The sequence below is a fragment of the Scylla paramamosain genome, chromosome 26, assembly GCF_035594125.1.
Source record: "Scylla paramamosain isolate STU-SP2022 chromosome 26, ASM3559412v1, whole genome shotgun sequence".
In the NCBI taxonomy this organism is placed as follows: Eukaryota; Metazoa; Arthropoda; class Malacostraca; order Decapoda; family Portunidae; genus Scylla; species Scylla paramamosain.
In genome coordinates, this window is record NC_087176.1 from 11,027,756 (window position 1) to 11,051,243 (window position 23,488).

Consider the following 23,488-nt stretch of genomic DNA (forward strand, 5'->3'; position numbering starts at 1 on the left):
TGAAGTTATTTCAAATACGAGTATTCTAGATATTCAAGTATATATCTTTTGAGTCGTTTTTAGATGGTATTTAAGAAATAAAAATAATGGAGCATCGTAACAAAAAAAAAAATGAATAAAAGAAGAAGGACGAATCACCCTGGGGGACGAATCATAACTTGGGGAACGAATCTTAACTTGACGGTGAATCAACGGAGACATTTCACCCGGAGATGAATCACACTAGAACCCATGTGAACACCCTTAAAAACCCAAATTTATGTTATATTACGAAGAGGAGCCTGGAAAACAACATATGTCGAATAATATGTTCATTTATTTGTTTATTTTTTTCATTTTTTAATTGCCGGTCTATGTAATAAGGCACCTACAGTAAATAATATGGAGGGGGAGTCTGAGAAGTAGAGGAAGAGAGAAAGTCTGTTTGAAATATGGAGGAAGAAAGTCTGAAAATGGAGGGAGAAAGAAACTCTGCCTGAAAAATGAAATGAAAAAGAAAGTCTGTCTGGAAAATGAAGTGAGAAAGAAAATCTGTCTGAAAATGAAGGGAGGAAAGAAATATCTGAAAAATTAAAGAAGGAAAAAAATGTCTGTCTGAAAAATAAAAGAAAAAGAAAATCTGTCTGAAGAAAATTGAGAGAAAGAAAGAAAGAAAGAAAGAAAGAAAGGAGAGACGTGGAAGACTACTAGAAAAGTTAGTGTACCATGTCTGTCAATAGTCATGAACCAACTCAACAAGATACATCACCACTTCCACCAGCAACCAAGTACCAGTATTCCTCAGGCACCGGTTGCACATTCAGTTGTAGTTGCGAGACCCCAGCCAGATTCACGAGTGTCAATTTTGTGCGCTATTGATTCACTATGTATTTAATGGTGTTGTGAATCATTTGTCAGTAGTAGTAGTAGTAGTAGTGGTGGTGGTGGTGGTGGTGGTGGTGGTCGAGTAGTATATAGAGTATTGATTGTGGCAGTAGTAAGAGTAGTAGTAGTAGTAGTAGTAGTAGTAGTAGTAGTAGTAGTAGTAGTAGTAGTAGTAGTAGTAGTAAGGGCGTTGTTGTCATTCTCATAATAGTAGTAGTAGCAGTAGTAGTAGTAGTAGTAGTAGTAGTAGTAGTAACAGTAGTAAGGGCTTTATCGTCGTTCCGGTAATACTATTAGTAATGATAGTAATAGTAGGTCTTTTTATGTAGGAGGGGCAGTACGTAATAGTAGTAGTAGTAGTAGTAGTAGTAGTAGCTGTAGTAGTAGTAGTAGTTTTTTTTGTTGTTCATGTTGCTACTGCTGCTGCTGCTACCGTTATTGTTGTTGTAGTTGTCGCTGTTGTTGTAGAAGGAGAAGAAGAAGAAGAAGAAGGAACAGGGATCTAAATAGACTAAATCCTGCACCACAACACCAGGGTCACACGGCGCCAGTAGGTGGAAGAAGGAACGAGGGAATGTGTTATAGCTTGGACTGTCTTGGTAGCATCTCCAGCATCAGCTTGACGGCGTGCATGGATGTGCCCGGGGCCGTCATCACCCCGTACCCGCCGTGGCCGTAGTTGTGCACCACCTGGAGGAGGAATCAAATCTCAATAATAATCTGTGGCCGTATATAGATTATAAGCATCCTTAAAATGGCGTCAATAGTGGTAGTAGTAGTAGTAGTAGTAGTAGTAGTAGTAGTAGTAGTAGTAGTAGTAGTAATATAACTCTCTCTCTCTCTCTCTCTCTCTCTCTCTCTCTCTCTCTCTCTCTCTCTCTCTCTCTCTCTCTCTCTCTCTCTCTCTCTCTCTCCTTACCTTGAGGGTCTTGCCACTAGGGAAGCTCATGTTTTCCTTCTCCACCCTGACGAAGGGGCGGTAGGGTCGCCACCCAACCCACTCCCGCAGGACCTGGAGACACGAGGGTAGGATGTAGTGGTGGTGGTGGTGGTGGTGATGGTAATGGTCGTGGTGGTGGTGGTGGTGGTGATGGTGGTGATGATGATGATCGGGCTGTCGCTATAAAGGTGTTGTTGTTGTTGTTTGTACAGTAGTAATAGTAGTAGTTTAAAAAAATAGTAGTAGCAGTAGTAGTAGTAGTAGCAGCAGTAGCACCAATAGCAGTGGAAGTACTGATGTTAGTAATAGCAGTAGCAGCAGCAGTATTATTATTATTATTATTAGTAGTAGTAGTAGTAATTGTTGTTGTTGTTGTTGTTGTTGTTGTTGTTGTAATGGTAGTAGTAGTAGTAGTAGTAGTAGTAGTAGTAGTAGTAGTAGCAGCAGTAGTAGTAGTAGTGGTGGTGGCAGTGGTGGGTGGTGGTGATGGTGTTTGAGGAAAAGACGCAATTAATTAATTCTTTATCGTCTAATGGGTTTCACTGAATGACTTGATTACTCGGGTCTTTTCCGCGTATTCGTGACTAACCCTTCCCTATAATTTCTTCAATAACCTTCCTTCTGAGCAATAAAGCAAGTCATATATTCTGGCCGTCCACTGCAATGCTATATTATAAATTTAAGAAGATTAAGACGTGTGAAATTAGCGCTATAATTATTATTTTAAATTCGACTGATTTTGGTGAGTTATGCGTAATGATATGCACTAAATTTCTGAAAACCTCTCCTCACACTTATTATTCACAAATTTCTGTCTTTTCCAGTCAAGATTATTAGGGTTTTCAAAGGGTTTTTATGATTCTGGCGATAGTTCTGCATCACCAATGAGAGAAACATTGATGAGAACCCGACTTGTCATCTCTGTGGCTTTTAAATTTAGTCTGTATGAGTTAACAAAGCGTTTATAAATACAGCCCCAGCACACTACTAACCACTGTTATGGTCTTATGTTAAAACTGGAGGCAACAGCAAACCTAGTGATGAACTTACAGACGGAATGGTCTTAAGTTCACCACTCGTATCAAATTTCGACTCAAAGCGGTTAATAGATTATTTTCTCGTTTATTCTAAAGTATATATTCAGATTTACGAATATCACAAAGAATTAGTTACTGATTATAGCTAATAAATGGTTAGGTCGCAGAATTTTGAAGCGCTTTATTTCTTTATATACCAAACAACTTTGTCTGTTCCTGGTATACAAAGGAACAAAGCGTGGGGTGTGAGTGTGCTGGTTTGTCTGGGCCGCCCCGTGTGGGACTGCCAGTCTGGTATACAGATACATACCAGGAACTACATGGAAAGGGTCAGTGAGGGAAGCAACTGCAGGGATGACTTGGCCACAACCGGCTGTTTGGAATAGAGATGGGACAGCACGGTCAGGACTTGGTCAGGATTCAGACGAGCACTCAGACACGGACGGACTTAATGTATTACGAAAAGAGGAAGAATAAAGAAGAGAAAACATAATAAGAAAAAAGAAAGATGAAATGAAAAGGATGGATGAAATAGAAGAAAACGAGCTAGTCACAGCACCGGAAGGAAAATTCACACCGGGTATCAAGAAGAAAGGAAGACTGGAGAAGAAATCAGATAAACAAACGCAGACACAGGACACGCATATCACAACAGGAAGGCGCCACAACACTGCAAGGGTGAAGGCAGCCTGGGACAAAAGGGAATTAACAACAATTATGTAGAGGGCAATGAGGAGAAAGTGATCAATAAGGGAAAATCGGCCAGGAAGCGATCTAGGCACCAGTAGGGAAGAAGGTTAGCCTATGGAAACATGCCAACTCCCACTTAAGCTCCGCCTCCAAGCTGCCCTGTACCCTGACTGGCGTTCTGGATCAAGCACCACGCCTGTGGGCGGATCATATGCCTGAATGAGGAACGTCCATGGTAGATATGTTAAATGTTATGAAAATAAAGATAATTTTCTGAGAGAGACAGGCAGACCCAAACAATTGTATATGAATAGAGTGACAAACATACTAGGCAGTAGCAGACACAGAGGCAGAGGTGCCAGAGGGCCTGACCAGAGAGGGGCCGAGATGAACGGAATAACGCAACCAAAGTAGAACTTGAAAGTGTAATGCAGTCTAGAAATCAAGTATCTTATTAAAGGCGGAGTAAGAGATTTACCTGTTGCTTTATGTTTGGCATGACAGGTTGTGTGGTGTACGCAGAGTGGGTTAATTACGGAATATTTATGGTAAATGATGTGATGTTTTTCTAACTGAACATCAATTGCACTGATTGAATATTATCTGTGTTTATGAATCTGATATTGTCTGTGTTCTTGCACGATGATTGCGTTAATTAATGAACATGTTGAATAGATATAAAGTGACACCAAGTAACCTTGAACGAACTTAAGATGAGTGCAAGTAAGAATGTTCATGGCGACTTGTAAGAAATGTAAATAAATAGTAGTAATTCACTGAAATTTAAAATGTTTGTGAATTTCCAGTAGCCTTTAAATACTAAATCCATGCAACATCTCGGTCACGGCAAAGTCAGTTTGTTCTCTCATAAGGTTTTCAAAGGCCAAGGAAATAACTAGTTGGTTTCTCATTGGTGTTTTCTCCAATGGTGATATAAAATTTTATCTCTAGTCCAATAAGTTAAATTGTTCTCTTACAAAGTTTTCGAAGGCCACGTAAAAGACGAGCCAGTTTTTTTTTTTTCATTGGTGATGCAGCATTTTATAACTTTTTTTTTTTCCTATGAGGTTTTTAAAGGTCACGTAAATTATTGTCCAAGTTCTCAGTGCTATTTTTCCCAGTAGTGAGGCAGAATCTCATCTTTAGCCACAGCAACCTCACCAGTCTGGCTAGAGTGGTAGAGGTGAGACGCAGAAACCTTTGCGATTGAGCTCCAGGTGTATTTTCAGGTAATTTGTGTGATTAGTAGCTGCATGTGTGGCTTTAGAATCATTAGAAAAATCAACTCAAGTTTTTTCGCCGACCAATTATAACTGACTCACCACTACCTGACAATACCTCACCACACATGCACTCAAAACTGACACCTCACAACACATGCACTCACACCAGACTCACCTCACCACACCAACACTCAGGACTGACTCACCGCCCCCTCACTATACATACTCTCAACCCTGACTCACCACACACACACACACACTCAAAACAGCCACTTCACCACACACATACACTTAAGACGCACACTTCACCACACCAGCAATCAGCTCACCTAACCACCCCATTGCTCACCTCAGCGTCCTTGATAGAGGGGACTGCTTGGACACAGCGCTCCCATATTGCCGTCGAGTCGTGTTTGTCCACCTTGGCATTGTAACTGTCGAAGTTCCTCGTGCCTCCCAGGGTGACGGCTTCCAGGCCCGGGAGAATGTACATGTCATAATCCACGTAATAGAAGTTCTTGATCCAGGGAGCTTTCACCTGTGTATTAGGAAACGTGTTAGTTCTCGATTCCAGTTGCTCCGTTTTCTTTTATTGTTTGTCTGAGCTACTTTTAACATGTTGGAGTTGTCAAGGTAGTTCTGAATTCCCGTTGCTCCGTTTTCTTTCATTCTTTCAGCATCTTAACTAGCTTTAACATGTGTTTTTTTTTTTTTTTTTTTGTGGTTTTGGTGATAGTTATCCCTGAATTTCCTTTGCATCGTTTTCTTTTATTTCAGTGTCTTAACTAATTTTAACATGGGGTTTTCAAGAGTGTTTTGTTTAAGGCTCTAGTGATTATTAGTTATGAATTCACTTTGCATCGTTTTCTTTTATTGTCTGTGTCTTATCATAACTAGCTTTAACGTGTTGGCGTTGTCAGGGGTGTTTTTTTTTTTTTTTTTTAGTTGTGGTTCTGGTGATCGTTACCTCTTTGTGCCGTATTCATAACTGTTTTAGCATCCTATCTCGATTAATCTTAGTATGTTTTAGTGAGCTGTTGGAATTTTCGGGGATTTTTTATTTATTTATTTTTTATTTTATTTTTTATTTTTATTTTTTTTTTTTGGGGGGGGGATGTAGCGATAGTTAGCTTTGAAATTGCCCTGCTCCGTATGTGATATATCTACCACTTTTTACATGTTCTAGTGAGTTACTGGAGTCTTCAAGGGTGTTTTCATCGTTCTTGTGATGGCTCTGAATCCCCTTTTGCTACGTAACCTATTCTTAAATCATTTCAGTGACTTAAATCATTTCAGTGATCCCTTTTAACATGATCCAGTGAGATATTGCAGTTTTCAGGGATGTCTTCATGATTGTATTGGTAGTTTGACAAGGACTCAGCATCATCACTGGGAGAAAGCACTCAAGAGAATATTATTAATAATTTGGTCTGAAAATAGTTTACATAAAAGAACAAAACGCTTAAGAATATATGCATTAGTTTGTTCGTTGATATTTGTTGATATTTTCTTCATCTGAATAACACTGGATGGTTTAGGGGCGCAGAAATACACACACACACACACACACACACACACACACACACACACACTATTGACAGCACGTGAACGTATACCCGATTTACTTAACAGCATTCCAATCTTGCATAATTTAGTATGGTTACGCCCATCTCTCTCTCTCTCTCTCTCTCTCTCTCTCTCTCTCTCTCTCTCTCTCTCTCTCTCTCTCTCTCTCTCTCTCTCTCTACACATTTATTCATATGTATTATCTTTCTATCGGATCTGTTTACCTTACGTATCTATGTATGTATGCATTTAATTATTTATTTATGCATTTATCTACCTGTTTTTTTTTCTACTTATATCTCTCAGCCAATCTATCTGTCAGTCACTCTATCTATCTAACTACCTATGTATCTCTTTATCTACCAACTCGTATATACTCATCTTTCTGTCTATCTTTCAAACGCAACGTCGCCTTGAAACCCGCGCTTGTCTTACCTTGAAGATCTGGCCTCTGATGGGGGTCACGGTAATGTCCAAGCAGAGTTCCTTGGCGCCAAAGCCCGAACAGTTGCACACGATGTCGAAGTGGCCCACCAGCTCCTCCAGACTGTCCAGGTGGTGCCTCAGTAGCTTGCCGCCGCGCTCCGTGAACCTGGCAGTGATTGGAGGCATGATATAAAAGATGTTGTTGTTGTTGTTGTTGTTGTACATTATTTTCGCTTCCCTCCAAATAATAATAACTAATACCTAATACACTGTTGAATTAACCCTTCACTGCGAAATGCATTGATTCGAAACTCAAAAGCGATGTGTGGAGACTTTACAAGCATCTAAAGAAAGAAAGGGATAAAAGAGAATATATTTTGTAATTTCTAGCCAGTGCAATTTTTGGCTGTAGATACACAAAAGATGTCTCAGAGTGGTTAGTGATTAAAGAAAGATATGACAAATACCGGTGAAAGGGTTACGAGTTCAGTTTTTGATATAAGAAACCTAGGAGTGGTCGACGACACGGCTGTTAGGTTAAATAAATTTGATTTTTTTATGGAAGAAATTTGATTATTAGTACGGTTGTTGTATTAAATGAGCTCGATTTTCTTTCTTATTTTTATTTATCTTTATTTTTTTTTTTGGGGGTGACACTGGCCTGGTATTACAAAAACTTAGAAAAAGGCCCACTGAGGTGCCAGTCTCTAAAGAAAAAGCCCATAAAGATTATCCATTACTGAAGAAATGTCTTGAAGGTTCTCTCTTGGAAGAATTCAAGCCATAGGTAGAGGGAAATACAAAAACATACAGGGAATTTTACAGTAACAGTGAAAGGGGTTAAAAATTCAGCTGACGCCTCCTTTTGTTACGTGAAACTTTTTCTAACACTTATGGAGGGATGAACGATCTTGAGGAGGAAGGAAGACATGTAATTGGCATGATCAGAAGAGCAGTTAGCGTGAAAACAGCCGTAAAAGATGACAAGAGATGAAACGCTGCGGCGAAGAGAGATAGGTTGCAGACAGTCAGTTAGAGGAGAGGAGCTGGTAACACGAAATGCTCCTGTCATAAAGATCCTGCACCAATGTTCCTCTTTCCCTTACATGCGGGTCAGGTAGGGCAGGTAGGAGCGGCACTCAGTCAGCAGTGTTGTTGAGAAGGTCCCGTACTTAAAGCCGTGCGCCCTCAATTCCTCCTCAGTGCATGGCCGGTACTCTTCCAGCAGGGGCTTCAGCAGGGCATTCTGGGACAGGGAGAGAGAGAGAGAGAGGGAAAGACAGGCGATTAGTGAGAGAGTTAACGAAAGATTCAAGCTGGGAAGGGGGGAGGAATAAAGAGGAAAGGAAAAGGGAAAGTAAGAGGATTAGTAAGGAACTCAGGATGAAGGAAGGGTGAAAAAGAGGGCTCTAAAAGGAGGTTCCAATAATAGGATGGAAGGTAAAAGAACTATGAAGGATTTAGGCTGGAAGGGGAAAGAGGGAAGAATAGAGAGGAATGGAAAGGGAAAAGTGAGAAGGTCAGCAAGGGATTCAAGCTAAGGGAAGGGTAAAAAGAGGATTCTAAAAGTTTATGTAATGGGAGAGAAGGAAAGTAAAAGGATTAGTGAAGGAGGCGGGAAAGTAAGAAGAGACATAAATAAAAGGAGAAAAGGGATTCCTGTATAGGGAGAGGATTCAGAAGAGAGGTAAAAAGGGTTCTAAAGGATTCTAAATGGGAAAGTTTTACATGCAGGATAACTTGAAAGGTAAAATAATGATAACAATAAATAAATAAAATAAAAGAATGGGAGAATAAGTAAATAAAGTAAATAAATAGATAAATAACTAAGATTATAATACTAACAATGTATCAGTGGCTTTTTATATGTGAGTAAAGCCGAACAAGGATACAAAAAATGTGAAAAAAAATACTTAACACTCACTCCTAAAAAAAAAATAAAGCAAAAGGTGAAAATTAAATGACCAAATAAAACTCAAAAACAGAGGCCAGTAATGATTTTGATTCTAAGACTACGTAAATGTTTAATGGTACTTGCAATGCAGTGTGGGTAGCAGCGTGTGTCCTTAGAGTGCTGCCTACAACCTGCTCTTATTCTCACTATGGGATGAGGCGACAGAATGCATCACGGTAAACAAGATAGATAAGGTGATGATAACAACAATATCTCGGTTTCTTTATGAGTGAAGGAGGCTGGAGAAGGAAAAAAAAAAAAAAAAAAGTGGGGGAGGAAAAAGAAAAATTAAGCTCCTCACTCGCAAAGAAATAAAGCAAGAAATAAAAAAAAAGAAAAAAGAAAAAAAGAAAAAAGCTAGTAATAATTTTGAGTTAAAGACTATGTAGGTGTTTAATAATGTATCTACCGCAATGTGAGTAGAAGCACGTGTCCTCAGAGTGCTGCCTTACTCGTATTTACACTATGAGGTGGGGCAATACTTCAGGGGTCTTAACGTGACTTGGCGGGGCTCACCTACCCACACAATATTGGGGTAGTCGTTGGAGAAGTGATACCCGGATAGCTTCTTCACGCCTGTCTCTGCTGTACCCTTCACCTCGAGGAGTTTCTTGTAGTAAGCGTAGGAATCTGCCAACCACTTCCTGCAGGGTGGGAGGTGATGGTGAGACTACAGAAAGTGTTCGATAAATTTGTTCATTTCTTCGTGTGTTACAATTTTACATAAATACTAGTAAAGTAGGTGATTTTAGTGTCAGAGTGATACAGTAAAACATTTTAATACTTCCTGGGTTGCTGTTCTACATAAATACCAGAAAATTAAGTAGAGGAAAGATACATTAGACATTCTGGTAGTTTCCTTGAGTTACAATTCTACATAAATTCCTGGAAGATTAGTGATTGTGGCGTTAGAGGAAAGAAGTAAATGTTCTGAGAGCTTCCTGAGTTATAATTCTACGTAAATACCAGAAGAGTATGCGGGTGTAATGTCTGGGAAAGGATACAGGAAATATTATGATAGCTATTAAAAAAGTCCCCAGAGAATCCCCGAAGAGTGTAGTCAAAAGCGTTATTTGAGGATGAATGTCTTAAAACCTCCCGCTTCAGACAATTCAAGTCAAAAACAGGAGGAAATACGGAGGCAGGCAGGGAGTTTCAGAGTTTACGAGTACAAAGGATGAAACTGAAAATACCGACTTAAAGTTCTACATGAATAACAGAAAAAAAAAAAACAGTTGATGGGGATGTTAAATGAAGAATGCAGCAGACCTCACAGCTTCTTGAGTTACAGGTGGAGGTCAAGAGACAGAGACACAGGTGTTGTGAGGCGAGTTTATTCCGACTAGTTTCGTTTTTGATTCCCACGAAGCCAAAAGCATAACTAGTCGGGGATAGGAAATAGACTCCCTTCGTAATGCCTGCCACCCTCAGCTTGTCTGAATGTTTAATCAGTAGCAACAACAACGACGACGACGACGACAACAACAACAACAACAACAACAACAACAACAACAACAACAACAACAACAACAACAACAACAACAACAACAACAACAACAATGATAATAAATAAAAGTAAAGGAATATAGAATACGCATTACTCTTTCCCTCTTCACATCAGGACAGGAAAACAAACGAGACATCTACTCCTCGCCTGTGCCTCTCCCTCCCTCCCTCCCTCCGTGCCTTACCGCGTCAGCTTCTCGTCGTCCCCTCGGAACTGCAGGCCGGGGCGGAATATGCCTGCCGCGCCGTCACTCGTTGTCTCCTGGCCGAACTTGTCCGCGATGACGGTGACGGAGGCTCCCGGCAGCGCCTCCTGAATCAGCGTGGCGGTAGTAAGGCCCACCACGCCCGCCCCGACCACCGCCACCCGCACTCCGGAGCCAGCCTGTGCCATCGCTGTCCACAAAAGTACTGTTTATTATCTGCCACGTCTCCTTCCGTGTATGTATAAATGAGCCTTAATGTCGGCAAAAAGACTTTATTTATCTGTTATAGCTCATTTCTTATATAAATAAAACTACAGGTACTGAAGACTTCTAATAATAATGAGCTGGTGTCAGTGGTGTCTTTCAAAATTCTATAAACAGGCATCTAACTACTTTATTAAGCACGAGAAGCCATGTCAGTTATAAATTTCAATCTGCCGCACCATTCCATTTGACTTCTCTGTGGAAACTGGCATCATCTGGGCCTTTTTTTTTTTTTCATTCAAATTTTTGTTGCCCTTAGCCAGTGGCCCTCTTACATAAAAAAAAAAAAAACTGTCTCGCCATTTTCCCTCCCTTCCCGCCAGTCCATACAGGTCATCTTTCAAAATACTCCAGACAGACGTCTAACCACTTTTATTAAGCCATATTTATGAAGCCATATCAACTATAAGATTCAAAGTGTTTTATCATATCATAAGCTTTACTTCTCACCATTCATTCCTAACTAGTCCACACAACCCATCAGTGGTGTCTATGAAATACTACAAACATGCATCTAACTATCTTGTTAATCCCGAGAAGTGATGGTGGCTGTAAAATGTATAGAATAAACATTGTCTTCTCACTCTGTAGTCGCCAGTTGTGTCGCCTCACAAGGTCCTGTGAGGCTGGTGGCGAGATAATAATATGAAGCATGTGTAACACTAAGGAAAGAGTAGAAATTAAGGAAACTGCATTCATTATAGAAGTTAATTGCAGTAGTGAAGTTGTGTGAGAGGAACTAGCTGTGGTGAGCTTAGCTGTTGAGAGGTAGTGAGGGTTGTGTTTATATGATAAAGGGATCTCTGTAAAGGTATGGTCACCCGGGGTCGCATATCCGACCCAGCGCCAGCGGCCTCAGAAGGGGGCAGGTTGTGCCCAGTCTTCAGAGGGAGAGGTGTTGCGACTCGCTCTGTTTTCTCCATAAACCCTAGACCGACCCTCATAGTCGTAAGTGTTGCATTGTGGTTCATTAGCAGTAACTGCTACATGTCAAAATACACTGAAAATGACTATACATGTATTGCATTCGCGTATCTGTTATTCTGAATGCTTGTTAAAGCGTAAACCATTATGTATTTTGGTTATTATATCGCACTTTATGATGGAATGCTACCTCTTTATGATGTTTATGTGCCTTAAGAGCATGCGAATGTTTTATTGTATTTCAATACTCCTTGTGCTGATGTCGAATTAATTGTCACTACAGGTTAACCGCATTAAAGCGAGTAAACGACTGGGTCGTTTGTCATCCTGATCCCCCTATAGACGTGACGGCGTCTGCACACTCCCTCCCATACTCTTTTTCTTCACAGCCCATCAGTGGCGTCTCAAAATACTACAGACATACATTTTAATCACTTTAGTAATTACGAGAAACGAAAATCAAAGCTGTTACAAAATCAAAGCTGTTGGACATTAAATACATCGTAAACATCATCTCTTCCCACCACCTTCCTCCCTCCCTTCTCGCGCCACACAACCCATCAACGGTGTCTTTCAAAATACTACACTCATGCATATAATCATTTTAAGCACGAGAAACCACGTCAGGTATAAAACTGAAGTTGCCGCACCATAATTATAGCGTAATTGTCTATGCTCACCTTCCCACCCTTCTCTGTACACACTCCACCCAACCCGCCTCTCGTTCCGTCACTGCTGCCCCACATCTCAACCCTGTTTATACCGCGCTGTTGGTAGGTCGCTGATACGCGGAACTCTGCCGCCGTCACCCCGATATGTAAGAGCCCGCCCGTATATGTATTTCTCAACCGCTTCGGCGTCTTTTTCGCCTCGATTACTTTTTTACAATCTCTGGTGGAAGTTATACGTGATAAGATCTGTTGTGGAAGTTGATGGAATTTTTTGTTAGGGTTGTTTTTTATGGCGTCTGTCACAGATCCGCGTGGCTGCTACTAAGACTGGATTGACCCAGGTTAATAATGACAAACGAACGCTTCAGCTGGGGAGATGGTAGGTAGATGCTTGGGTGTGTGTGTATATGTGTAAATAGGTGGTTGGATGACTTATTGTGTGGATGGATTGGTGGATGTGTGGGTGGATGGGTGAGAGGGTAGTTGGATAGGTGGGTGTGTGAATTGGTGAGTGGATGGATATTTGGATGGGTGGATAGATGGCTGAGTGGCTGAATGAGTGGTGGTTGTGGGTGATATGCTGTGTGGATGAGGTGTGGATGATGGGTTTGGTGTAGGTGAGTAGATGGGTGGATGGATGGGTAAGTGGTTGGGTGGATGATTATGAATGAGTGAGTAGATTAGTGGAGGGCCAGTGGACAATGGATGGATGGGTGGATGGATTAGTGGGTGGTTGTGGTTGTGGATGGTTAGGTCAATGTGTAGTGGATGGTAGGGTGGAGAGGTGATAGGTGGATGGTTTGGTGAGTGTGCGTGGGATGATGGATGGGTGAGTGTGGGTGGGTGAGTTAGTTAGTGGCTAGGAGTCATGTGGATGGATGGGCTGGTGGGCCTGTAGGTAGTGTGCGGTGGGTGAATGGGTGGATGTGGTTGAGTGGGTGGCTGGATGGGTGGGCCAGTGGAGGTGGGTGGGTGGATGAATGTGAGTCGGTGGATAGATGTGGATGGGTGGATGTGAGTGGATGGATATGACGGAGTGGCTGAGTGGATGGGTGACGTGGTTAAGAAAGAAGTGGATCCACATGCTACTTTCACGAAGCCTGTGTAGTCCAGACGTCTGAATCTAGAGACATTTTTGGGACCAAGCGGTTTGGGTACCAAGTGCCTCGAGTACTAAATCGTTCGTTCGTTCGTTATTGAGAGCCGACCAAAACCTAGCTGGCGTGGGCCTTGTGATGTGGCCCTCAGTCGAGCACTAAACTTCCAGAGGTCTGTTTACACTCGGGCAGATCTGTCTTGAGGCTCACCTGTATGACCTGAGTACCATCCGCCCCAGTACCAAGTGACCGTAACCCAGGGCAGGCCATCTCACCCACCCTCGCGCCGCGCTGTCTAGAACCACTGCATATTTACCTCCTTGCACCCTTCGTCTCACCCCAATCTCCTACTCGTGCTCTCCCGCCACCCCTTTGCAGTGCCCCTCTCCCATGCCAGCCTCCTTTACCTCCTCCCCACGCGCCCTCAAGGTCACGGTATCGATGGCGGCAGATGAAGGCAGCGGCGTTCGGAGGTTCGTGTGACCTTAATACGTTCGAAGTCTCCTGGAATCTTTGTCCAGTGTTTGCCTCCGTGTTTGTGCCTCCTAGCGGCATCCTTGGAAATTACTTAATATTCCTTTCGATATTTTATGTGAATGTTTTTCTTTTTCTTTTTTTATGTAAGAAAGGTTCTAGCCAAAGGTACTTATTTATTTATATATTTTCAAGCGCCTATTTAGCGGACTTGTATTCCTTTTTTTTTATATAATTCCGTCTCTGTATTCTTTCTACTTAGCACAAAGAAAGATTGGAAATATGTAACTCAGCAAAGCACAATCGCTTGTGGAACAGAATGGCTCGACAACAAGTGGTCCTGATGGAGTCTTATCGGCTGTTGTCGTGATTACTGATTACTTGTGTGTTTTTTTGTTTCTATCTTTAGAAGTGGCGTACTAGCAGATCACAAACACTCAAGGCGATGGTGATGTGGCAGGATGATAATAATGAGTGTACCTTTATTTATCACTCACTGTGTGGTTGATGAGGAAAACATCTGCCTTTAATCCTTTGACCCTTTGACTTTAAACCCTTTGACTGATAATGTTATGCTTGTTATTTGAGTAAGCCTAAACAATACCAATATACAAAAACTATAATTACAGCCACTAGAAGGATTTAGCTCCACGATTACTCCTTTTTATATTAGTAGTGGCCTTCGCTATCTAGACTTGCATCACAACGCTACTTAGCTAGAGTAGAACCCATGGCAGTTAAAGGGTTAATTGGAACTGCCACCTTATACATTCCCTGCATGTCTGAAGAGGCGAGGGAGTGACACAGAGCGAGGTGGTCTGAATACGCCCTCCTGTACATTACTCCCTTCACAGCTAAAGAAAAAAAGAAAAAAAAAATGTTTTCTCTTGCAACTTTTTATTGCGTTCCCTTAAGTATCTGCGTGACTTAGAAAAAATGAATCACTTATTTATTCTATTTATTTATTCATACCTTTATTTATCTATTCATTTACTTTTGTATGTGTCTATGCAAACAATTTTCTTATTGCTCTGAATACCAGCAAAGGGCGACCATAGCAGTGAAAAGTTAACACCCCAACAGTGAGACAGACGGTAGCGTTTTGTCTGAGGTCAGTGTGGCATACACGGCAACAGAATCGCTTATCATGTATATGGATATATCATGTAGCAGTTACCTTTTCTTTGAAAATGAATAGATAAATAAATAAATAAATAAAATAGAAAATAAATCATCATATCTAATTACGTAAAAGTCATTTTATGATCTTCATTAGTGATAGATAAAAATGTTACTCTAGCATTTTGCACGGTGTCTCCTTACCCATAGACTGGTTTCAGATCATGTAGGAATTAAATAAGATATTTAAGTAGACACTAGTATTCACTGGAAAATCATTGAATTTCCTCTGCGTTTTGAAATTTCTGAAAAAAGATCGACATGCAACCAATACATTCTATTTTAAACATGTTAAAATAACTAAGAGGTCGCCAACACGACCTGTCTACGTAAGTTTCCATAAGTTCAGAATTACTATTTACTGTGACCAGCAGCAGGAGGTTAAGATGGAGCAAGGAAAACCATGAGACTACCGTTCATAATTACTGAGGGACACGAAGATGGCAAAGAGAGTTACTTAAAGAAAATGAGACGGAAGGGAGTGAATATGTAAGGTGAACCAGATGGATGCGAAGTGAAGAAGTATGTGATGTGAATGGAAGGATCGGTGCGTCACAGGAGGGAACTGAGTGCATACATGGAATATCGAGGTAGCGAGGGGGTGACATGAGTGGCCGCCTAGCAACCACTGGGCTTGCAGGGGTCCACCTCAGAGAGAGAAACACGCATGACTACGCATTCTAGGCCACTAAGGTCAGGTGGATGCATTACGTAACCTGTGTGTACGATACTGGTGGGAGGGCTGTATGGCGCTCAAAGATACGAATCATTGCTATTGCTATTACTACTGCTGTTGCTACTACTACTACTATTACTACTACTACTACTACTATTACTACTACTAGCACTACTACTACTACTAGCACTACTACTAATACTGCTGCTACTACTATTACTACTACTACTAGGTACTATTACTACTACTACTACTACTACTACTACTACTACTACTACTACTACTACTACTACTACTACTACCACTACTACTACTACTACTGCTACTATTACTACTACTACCACTACTACTACTACTACTACTACTACTACTACTACTACTACTACTACTACTACTAATAATAATAATAATAATAATAATAATAATAATAATAGTAATACCACAACAACAACAAACAATAACAACAACAACAACTACTACTACTACTACTACTACTACTACTACTACTACTACTACTACTACTACTACTACTACTTATACAACAACAACAACAACAACAACTACTACTACTACTACTACTGCTACTACTACTACTACTACTACTACAAATACCTCCACCCCATGTTTATTGATGTGTCAATTAGGGGCTCCATTACTTGGAGGTCATTAGCCCCAGCTCCCGCTAATGACTGTGGCATCCAACCATATCTAATACTCTATAATATAAACATTAGTTGTTAACTATAAATTCATTCTACCTCTACTCTATCTACTCTTATGCCACTCTCCACCACTGTAGCCTCACAGTCGAGGCCTCCTAAGTCTGCAGGTATGGGAGTGGAATGCCTTGTCCCCCTGAGACACAGGAGGGCAGATCTGAGGAGGGAGAATGAGAGACGGCACCTCATCCATGCGACGACATGGCTCCTTGGCTGGTGCTTCTTTTCTGCCATTAGGTCGGCTAGTCTTGAGTAGAAGCACTGAGCCTTGGAGCCCATCCCGCCAGATGTGGTGAAGACCAGAGGTGTGAAGCTGCCCTGGTCAACGTGTTGGATTCTCTCCCCATACGCTCGGATCTTCTCCTGCTCATTCTTGCGGTGGGCGGCCTCCAGGGAGAGTTCGTGGTGACAGGCGGCCATCGGGTCAAAGATCCGTATGTCCATGAATGCTTTCTGTCCCCTTGTCCAGAACCCTCGTGCACTGACGTCGACTCGAGCCTCGTTGGTGGTGTTGGCTGTTCTGTAGCGCAGGTGCTCGCCGTCTAGCGGCAGGAGGGTCGGTTCAGTGGAGACATCGTGGCACACCTCCCTGAGCATGCTGGCGGTCAGATCTCTCACCTCATCGTGCCTGATACATACGAATCCCCCCTTTTTGCACGTCATGGTGTGGTTGACGTCATTGGGGGAGCCACACACACAAGTACTTGGGAGTCCTTCCATCGGCCAGCCGTACCTCAGAGCAATGGCGTCGACAAATTCTTGTTTGTTGAGGCTGAAGCCCTTCGCTCTGATGGGCAGTGACGTTAGCCAGTTAGAGGCTCCCGTTTCCTGTGCAGTGAGGATTTTTCTCACTGTGGTTGCAGGCAGGATGTTTATCAGGTCTTCGAGACAGTTTCGTTGATGTTGTTGCCTATCTCTAGATATAATTCGTCCTTGCTCAGTGACTGCACTTTGGGCTATTTCACCATGTGCGTCCTGAGCAATGATCTTCTCTGTGAGGGACCTGGTGAGCTTGAGGGAGTTGAGGTTCTCCACAGTCGCCAACTTCTCAGGGGAGGTGATTCCCATCCCGCCCAGTCTTGGTGGAAGTTCGAGCAGCGCCCTTTCCCCATCTCCGATGGTGTGGTATCTCAGTAACGCTGGGAGGAAGGTGTTCCTTATCGAGACCTCCAGTGGTGCAAGGAGAGGGCTGATGCCTGGGATGGTGCGCATGGCGAATCTCCATCGATGCTGCAAGCCGTGGGTGTAGGCAGAGTAGGCTGCATGAGGCTCAGTCCTGGCCATGTCAGACAGGACTTCCACCTCATGTATCCACTCCTTCACCTTTTCTCCTATGTACTCCTTCTTGAACTCCTCTGTTCCGATGACAGCACCCAGATGCCGTTGTCCATCCTTTGTTATTATAACTCCACTGCCACTGAAGCTATCCACTGCACTGTCATAGTGTTCAGGCTTTACAATAAGGACGGACTTAGCGGCATTGGGCGTGTACCCTATGATGGGACCATTGTCGTTCACTAAGCCCCACCATTTTTTCAAGTCTGTTATTTTGCCGGCCCCTGACAGGTCATCTGCGTACGCCACTTGCTTCACACTCGTTTTCTCATATGAGATAACTTGTTGCAGCACTGAAAGTCCGAGGGCGTACATCGCCATGGCCACTGGGTCACCTTGTGTTGTCCCTTCCATGGACTTTAACACCTTAACACTATTACCACTATTACTACATATGTACAAATCCGAGGGGTCACTATATGTGTTTTCTACATATTGTGCCAGAGAGGGACATTTTACTCGAATGTTGTGAAGCATTGTTTTTCTGTTAATAGTGTTGAAAGCGTTTTTGGCGTCCACTAATAACACCGCTTCACAATTGTCTTCACTGAACATTTCCCTGCTACTACTACTGCTTATACTTATACAACAACAACAACAACTACTACTACTACTACTACTACTACTACTAATAATAATAATAATAATAGTAATACCACAACAACAACAACAATAACAACAACAACAACAACTACTACTACTACTACTACTACTACTACTACTACTACTACTACTACTACTACTACTACTACTACTACTTATACAACAACAACAACAACAACAACAACAACAACAACAACAACTACTACTACTACTACTACTACTACTAATAATAATAATAATAATAATAGTAATACCACAACAACAACAACAATAACAACAACAACAACAACTACTACTACTACTACTACTACTACTACTACTTATACAACAACAACAACTACTACTACTACTACTACTGCTACTACTACTACTTATACAACAACAACAACAACAACAACTACTACTACTACTTATACAACAACAACAACAACTACAACAACTACTACTACTACTACTACTACTACTACTACTATTCTTATTAGTGCAGATATCGAAGAAAGTCAACAGTTCGCGGAAGGATGTAGTGCTATGCCAGGCAACTCATGATTTCATAATGTTTATCAGCTCCCCCGGTCTCCCTTCCTTCCCCACGTGCAGGTGTTCAGCCACACCTAGGCATACAGCTAATAGTTTACATTCTACAGTACTGTCAGCTCAGTAAGGTAGAGTTAGGTAGCAGATTCAGTAGTCATGTTAGATAAGAATGTTGTTTATGGTAGGTAAGAATGTTATGATGAACCGCACTGGCTTTCCAGGTCCAGTTTAGCACTCTAGTTTTGCGTAAGATTTACATAAGAACGTAAGAAAATAAGGAGACTGCAAAACGTCAGCTCCATCTTTTATCGTCCATCTTTTATCTTTTATTGTCTGGCTGACTGCTTAACTCTGAACTAAATTTCCCGTGTATTCCCACCGAAGGACACCTTCCCGCAAAGCTCTTAAATTTTTGTTCATAACACTCAAATAACCCTTGACGATTTCACGGCGCAGAAATATAACTACAATCAATAAAGAAATAACTAGAATGATAATAAAGTTTAAAAAATTGGATATACTCGGTCGTTTCTTCCACTTTCATTGGTGCCTTTCGATACAGTACTCTAAACGTGCACCTTGTTATATTGTTCGCCGTCAGTAGCAGCCCGTATTCTTTCTTAAACGCTTTGCTCTCTCACCACGACTACCTTCAAAGGCCACAGAGATATTTAGCCGAATTCTCAAGAGTGTTTCTCGTGTTAATAATGTAGAATTTTTGTTACTCTGTCACTAGAACCATAAAAGACACCATTGAAAAACCTGTCTCTTCAACTAGAGCCTTTTGAAAGTAATCGAGGTGCGGGCAGAAGTGTTTCAGTAAGGAGAAACGCTCACTGGCCGTACCTTGTAACCCCGCCATCCCGGTCTCGCACCCGCGACTGCCGCGTCTCCCGGCGCCAAGTCAAGACCCCAAACTCTCCCACCTTACCGTAGCTACCGATAGCACCTCTCGCTGCCACACGCCGCACAAATGCGACAAACGTACTTCATAAGAAATACTATCCGTTGGCCCCCCCCCACGTTATGAGATTTTACTGATAGTGTTAGATAAGGTCTTCTCACATGCCAGTCAACCCGTCGTGATTTGCGTCCTGTATACAATGCAGTACCGGCTAACTTGGAACTTTAGGGAGGTAATGTTATAGGTGGTGGTGGTGTCTTGCTTGGTTAGCTTGAGGTCATTTAAGAATTTACTTACCTAGAGAGAGAGAGAGAGAGAGAGAGAGAGAGAGAGAGAGAGAGAGAGAGAGAGAGAGAGAGAGAGAGAGAGAGAGAGAGAGTTGTTTCTATTTTTTACTATCAATACTCTGTCCACACGTCTCTCTCTCTCTCTCTCTCTCTCTCTCTCTCTCTCTCTCTCTCTCTCTCTCTCTCTCTCTCTCTCTCTCTCTCTCTCTTATAACGGAAGAACGTTTAGGTGTTAGCCGAGCCCCGTTAGCTACTCTGCCACAGCACACATTCCTCTTAAATATATCAGTTCTTTTTATTTTTCATTGAAATTCAAGTATTAAATATGGGTTATTTTTCAAGCCATGCAGTCAGTGCTACGAATGGTTCGGGTTTTAAGATAATAAGTAGTTTGGGTTTTACATAAATATCACATATGACAACATAGCTTTGCGACGTTGTCATGTAGATCAAGCATGGATGAGGGTCAGGTGACTCAGGTCAGAGAGAGGTGGCTCAGCCCCTTAGGGGTCACTCTCATGAGCGCTCGCGTGTTCTTTACATCCGGGAGAAAGAACTTATTTACAACATGAATAAGTATTTTTAGAGGAGAAAGCCAATAGAGGTCCTATCATGGCACCTACAGAGCAACAGCTCAAACAGCCAAAGCCACTAATGTGAGAGGGACGACAGTGCGAGGAACCTGCTGTCCCAGTTGAGATTACGCGACACAATTACCACGAACAAATAAATTATAGAAAAAAATATTCACACATTACCATACAACACTATGAATGAGAGAGAGAGAGAGAGAGAGAGAGAGAGAGAGAGAGAGAGAGAGAGAGAGAGAGAGAGAGAGAGAGAGAGAGAGAGAGAGAGAGAGAGAGAGGTTAGGGGTGGAGGCAGGAAGATCGCCTGTCCTTTCCACCAACGTGTTAAACCGATAATTGGTCTTGTAGAGACATGGCAACGCAGCTCACGGGGAATTTCCCTACTCGGCCAATACCTAAATGTTCTTCCAGCATAAAAAAAAAAAAAAAAAAGAGAGAGAGAGAGAGAGAGAGAGAGACAAAAAATTAAGTTTACATATATGCATGTCATGAAATCGAGATCTGGCGACAGTTAAAGCCAGATTTAATGTAATCAACATTTGTGAATTGATTATGACGACGCGGCGCGGCACGAATTAATGTCAGTGCTCTTCCATCCCACCTGTTATGTGACACCAGGCCGTCCATCCCCCACCACTGTGATACCTTCCACATATCTCTTATCTCCCAGGTTCATCTCTCTCTCTCTCTCTCTCTCTCTCTCTCTCTCTCTCTCTCTCTCTCTCTCTCTCTCTCTCTCTCTCTCTCTGTGTGTGTGTGTGTGTGTGTGTGTGTGTGCTCGATTGTCTCTTGATTCCTTATTGTTTTGAAATTCAAATGTGATGTAACCAACATGACAGCCAATGAAGGTCAGCGTTAAGCCAACCAACACCTAACCTGCTTCTGGCGGGGTTATTTTAGTCACTATGTGAAACGCTATCTCTACCTCTGCTGGGCTGCCTGTCCTCACATACTCCTTGCTCGTTGCATCAAGATCAACTGATTATTACTCGACAAAAACAAATCCTACGATACTCTCTGTGTGACGTAAAGACAATGCAGGGATGAATGAGTGTTAGTGAGGAGAGCAGCCAAGTTATCATCACACATTGGTGGTGTTTATTGGCGTTTTAGTCACACAACACTCCGCCTTACAGTGTTGTTTTGCTAGATGTTCTTAGAAGCAGACGACACTTTGCATTCTTGAGAGTCGTAAATGTCGTTGCTTTTGTTGTTGTCATACGATATATTGATAGAACCAATGTGTCAGCTATGAACGGTGGGCAGAAAAGATATATTTATTTTCGCTAACAGCAGTAAAGACATCATTCGTGTCTCAAAATTAAATAACCAATGAACGCGCCAACATTCGAATGCAGTGTTCACCCACGTGGCTCCATGTATGTTACTGGGTGGGGCGCCAACTAGCCAGTTTGGTTAGGAGGTCAGCTGGTGTCAAGCGATGTCAGCATATGAAGATCGGGATGTTCATTGGCAAGCAGTTTCCATATAGCGATAATCATGAAGCAGTGTTTCAGCACCCGGGGCCCTAGTATCCCAGGTGCTGAAATCAATGTTTGGTGCGTGCTGGGAAATGCTGCATAAATGGCGGCACAATATCAGTGTTCCTCGTAATGGATTATACTGTATTAAATGTATACTTTTTGACTGGAATACTTATTTTTCTTTTCTGATAAATTTCAACTGCATTTTAGTATGGTGAAGCAATAAATGTGTACGAACATTCCACATCTTAATGGGAAGTGTGCGTCACTAAGGCAATGTTGCTGGACATTATACAATTGTACCAAGCTTTCTGGTGAAGGTTGAAGGTGCTGGACTGCGTAGACATGGCTATAGGGGACGCTGAGGTCGGAAAAATATTAAATTTTTTAAGAGTCGGTGCCAAAGAGGATCATACGTTCAGCTATTCTGCTACAAGTGCTCAACCTCCACTTTGGATTCTCCTCAACTCGACAGCAGAAATGAATTCAAACGATAGTGATGCTGACGTGCCGATCGCCAGGTGTTTTTATTCCTCTACTCCCAAGGCTCATGAGAAAATGCTCCATCATGGCTACCCAAGCAGTGATCATATCGGTATATATATATATATTTTTTTTTTTTTTTTTTTGTAGAATGAGTGTGGAAAACATCAAGAGGAGGTTGTACGTGTCGGACTTGTGTTGCCACCGAGAGTCTCTGATCCACTTATGGTTTGTGGGGAGGACACATTCATTTAACTGCTGATGAAGTACTTCAGATTTTTTTTTATTTATTTATAACATTTTAGACAATAGTGAATGGTAAATGAGAGAAGACATCAACTGCATAGAAAACAACGAGGAAGAATTATATTGAAGTTCTGAAAAGAGATGACTGAAAATGTTAGAATGGTGTAAAAGGGAAAGGAAAATTACTTTGTAGGGAAAGCAAATGCTAAGATAAAGGATGAGTGTAGTCTTATGTGCATAAAGACTTACGTAACTAAGAAATACTTGGATGTAGTGATTATAGTGATATTTTACATTATCCTTTTCTTTCTTTCTTTCTTTCTTTCTTTCTTTTTTCTTGTTCATTTCTTGTTCTTCTTGTTCTTCTTCTTTCCTTCCTTTTGTTTTTTCTCCTCCCCCTCCTCCTCCTCCTCCTCCACTTTTTTTTTACTTATTTTCCTTCTTCATGAATAACATTCTCTCTCTCTCTCTCTCTCTCTCTCTCTCTCTCTCTCTCTCTCTCTCTCTCTCTCTCTCTCTCTCTCTCTCTCTCTCTCTCTCTCTCTCTCTCTCTCTCTCTCTCTCTCTCTATATATATATATATATATATATATATATATATATATA

General features: G+C 41.7%; 1 protein-coding gene across 4 annotated transcripts; it reads right to left on the minus strand.

Annotated features, from left to right (window-relative positions):
* Positions 1 to 298: 298 nt before the first annotated feature.
* On the minus strand, positions 299 to 21,834 carry LOC135113731 (D-amino-acid oxidase-like). 4 transcript variants are annotated; one of them, XM_064029271.1, is made up of 8 exons: positions 21,804 to 21,834; positions 10,392 to 10,602; positions 9,221 to 9,344; positions 7,853 to 7,992; positions 6,756 to 6,912; positions 5,104 to 5,292; positions 1,784 to 1,876; positions 299 to 1,554 (listed from the first exon to the last, which is right to left on the minus strand). In XM_064029271.1, exons 2-8 carry the CDS (start codon positions 10,598 to 10,600, stop codon positions 1,444 to 1,446), a joined length of 1,023 nt encoding a protein of 340 aa, XP_063885341.1. In that variant the 5' UTR covers positions 10,601 to 10,602; positions 21,804 to 21,834; the 3' UTR covers positions 299 to 1,443. The 4 variants fall into 4 exon arrangements, with proteins under 4 accessions (XP_063885341.1, XP_063885339.1, XP_063885340.1 ...); XM_064029269.1 differs by lacking the exon at positions 21,804 to 21,834 and adding an exon at positions 19,735 to 19,879; XM_064029270.1 differs by lacking the exon at positions 21,804 to 21,834 and adding an exon at positions 19,820 to 19,860.
* Positions 21,835 to 23,488: the final 1,654 nt, after the last annotated feature.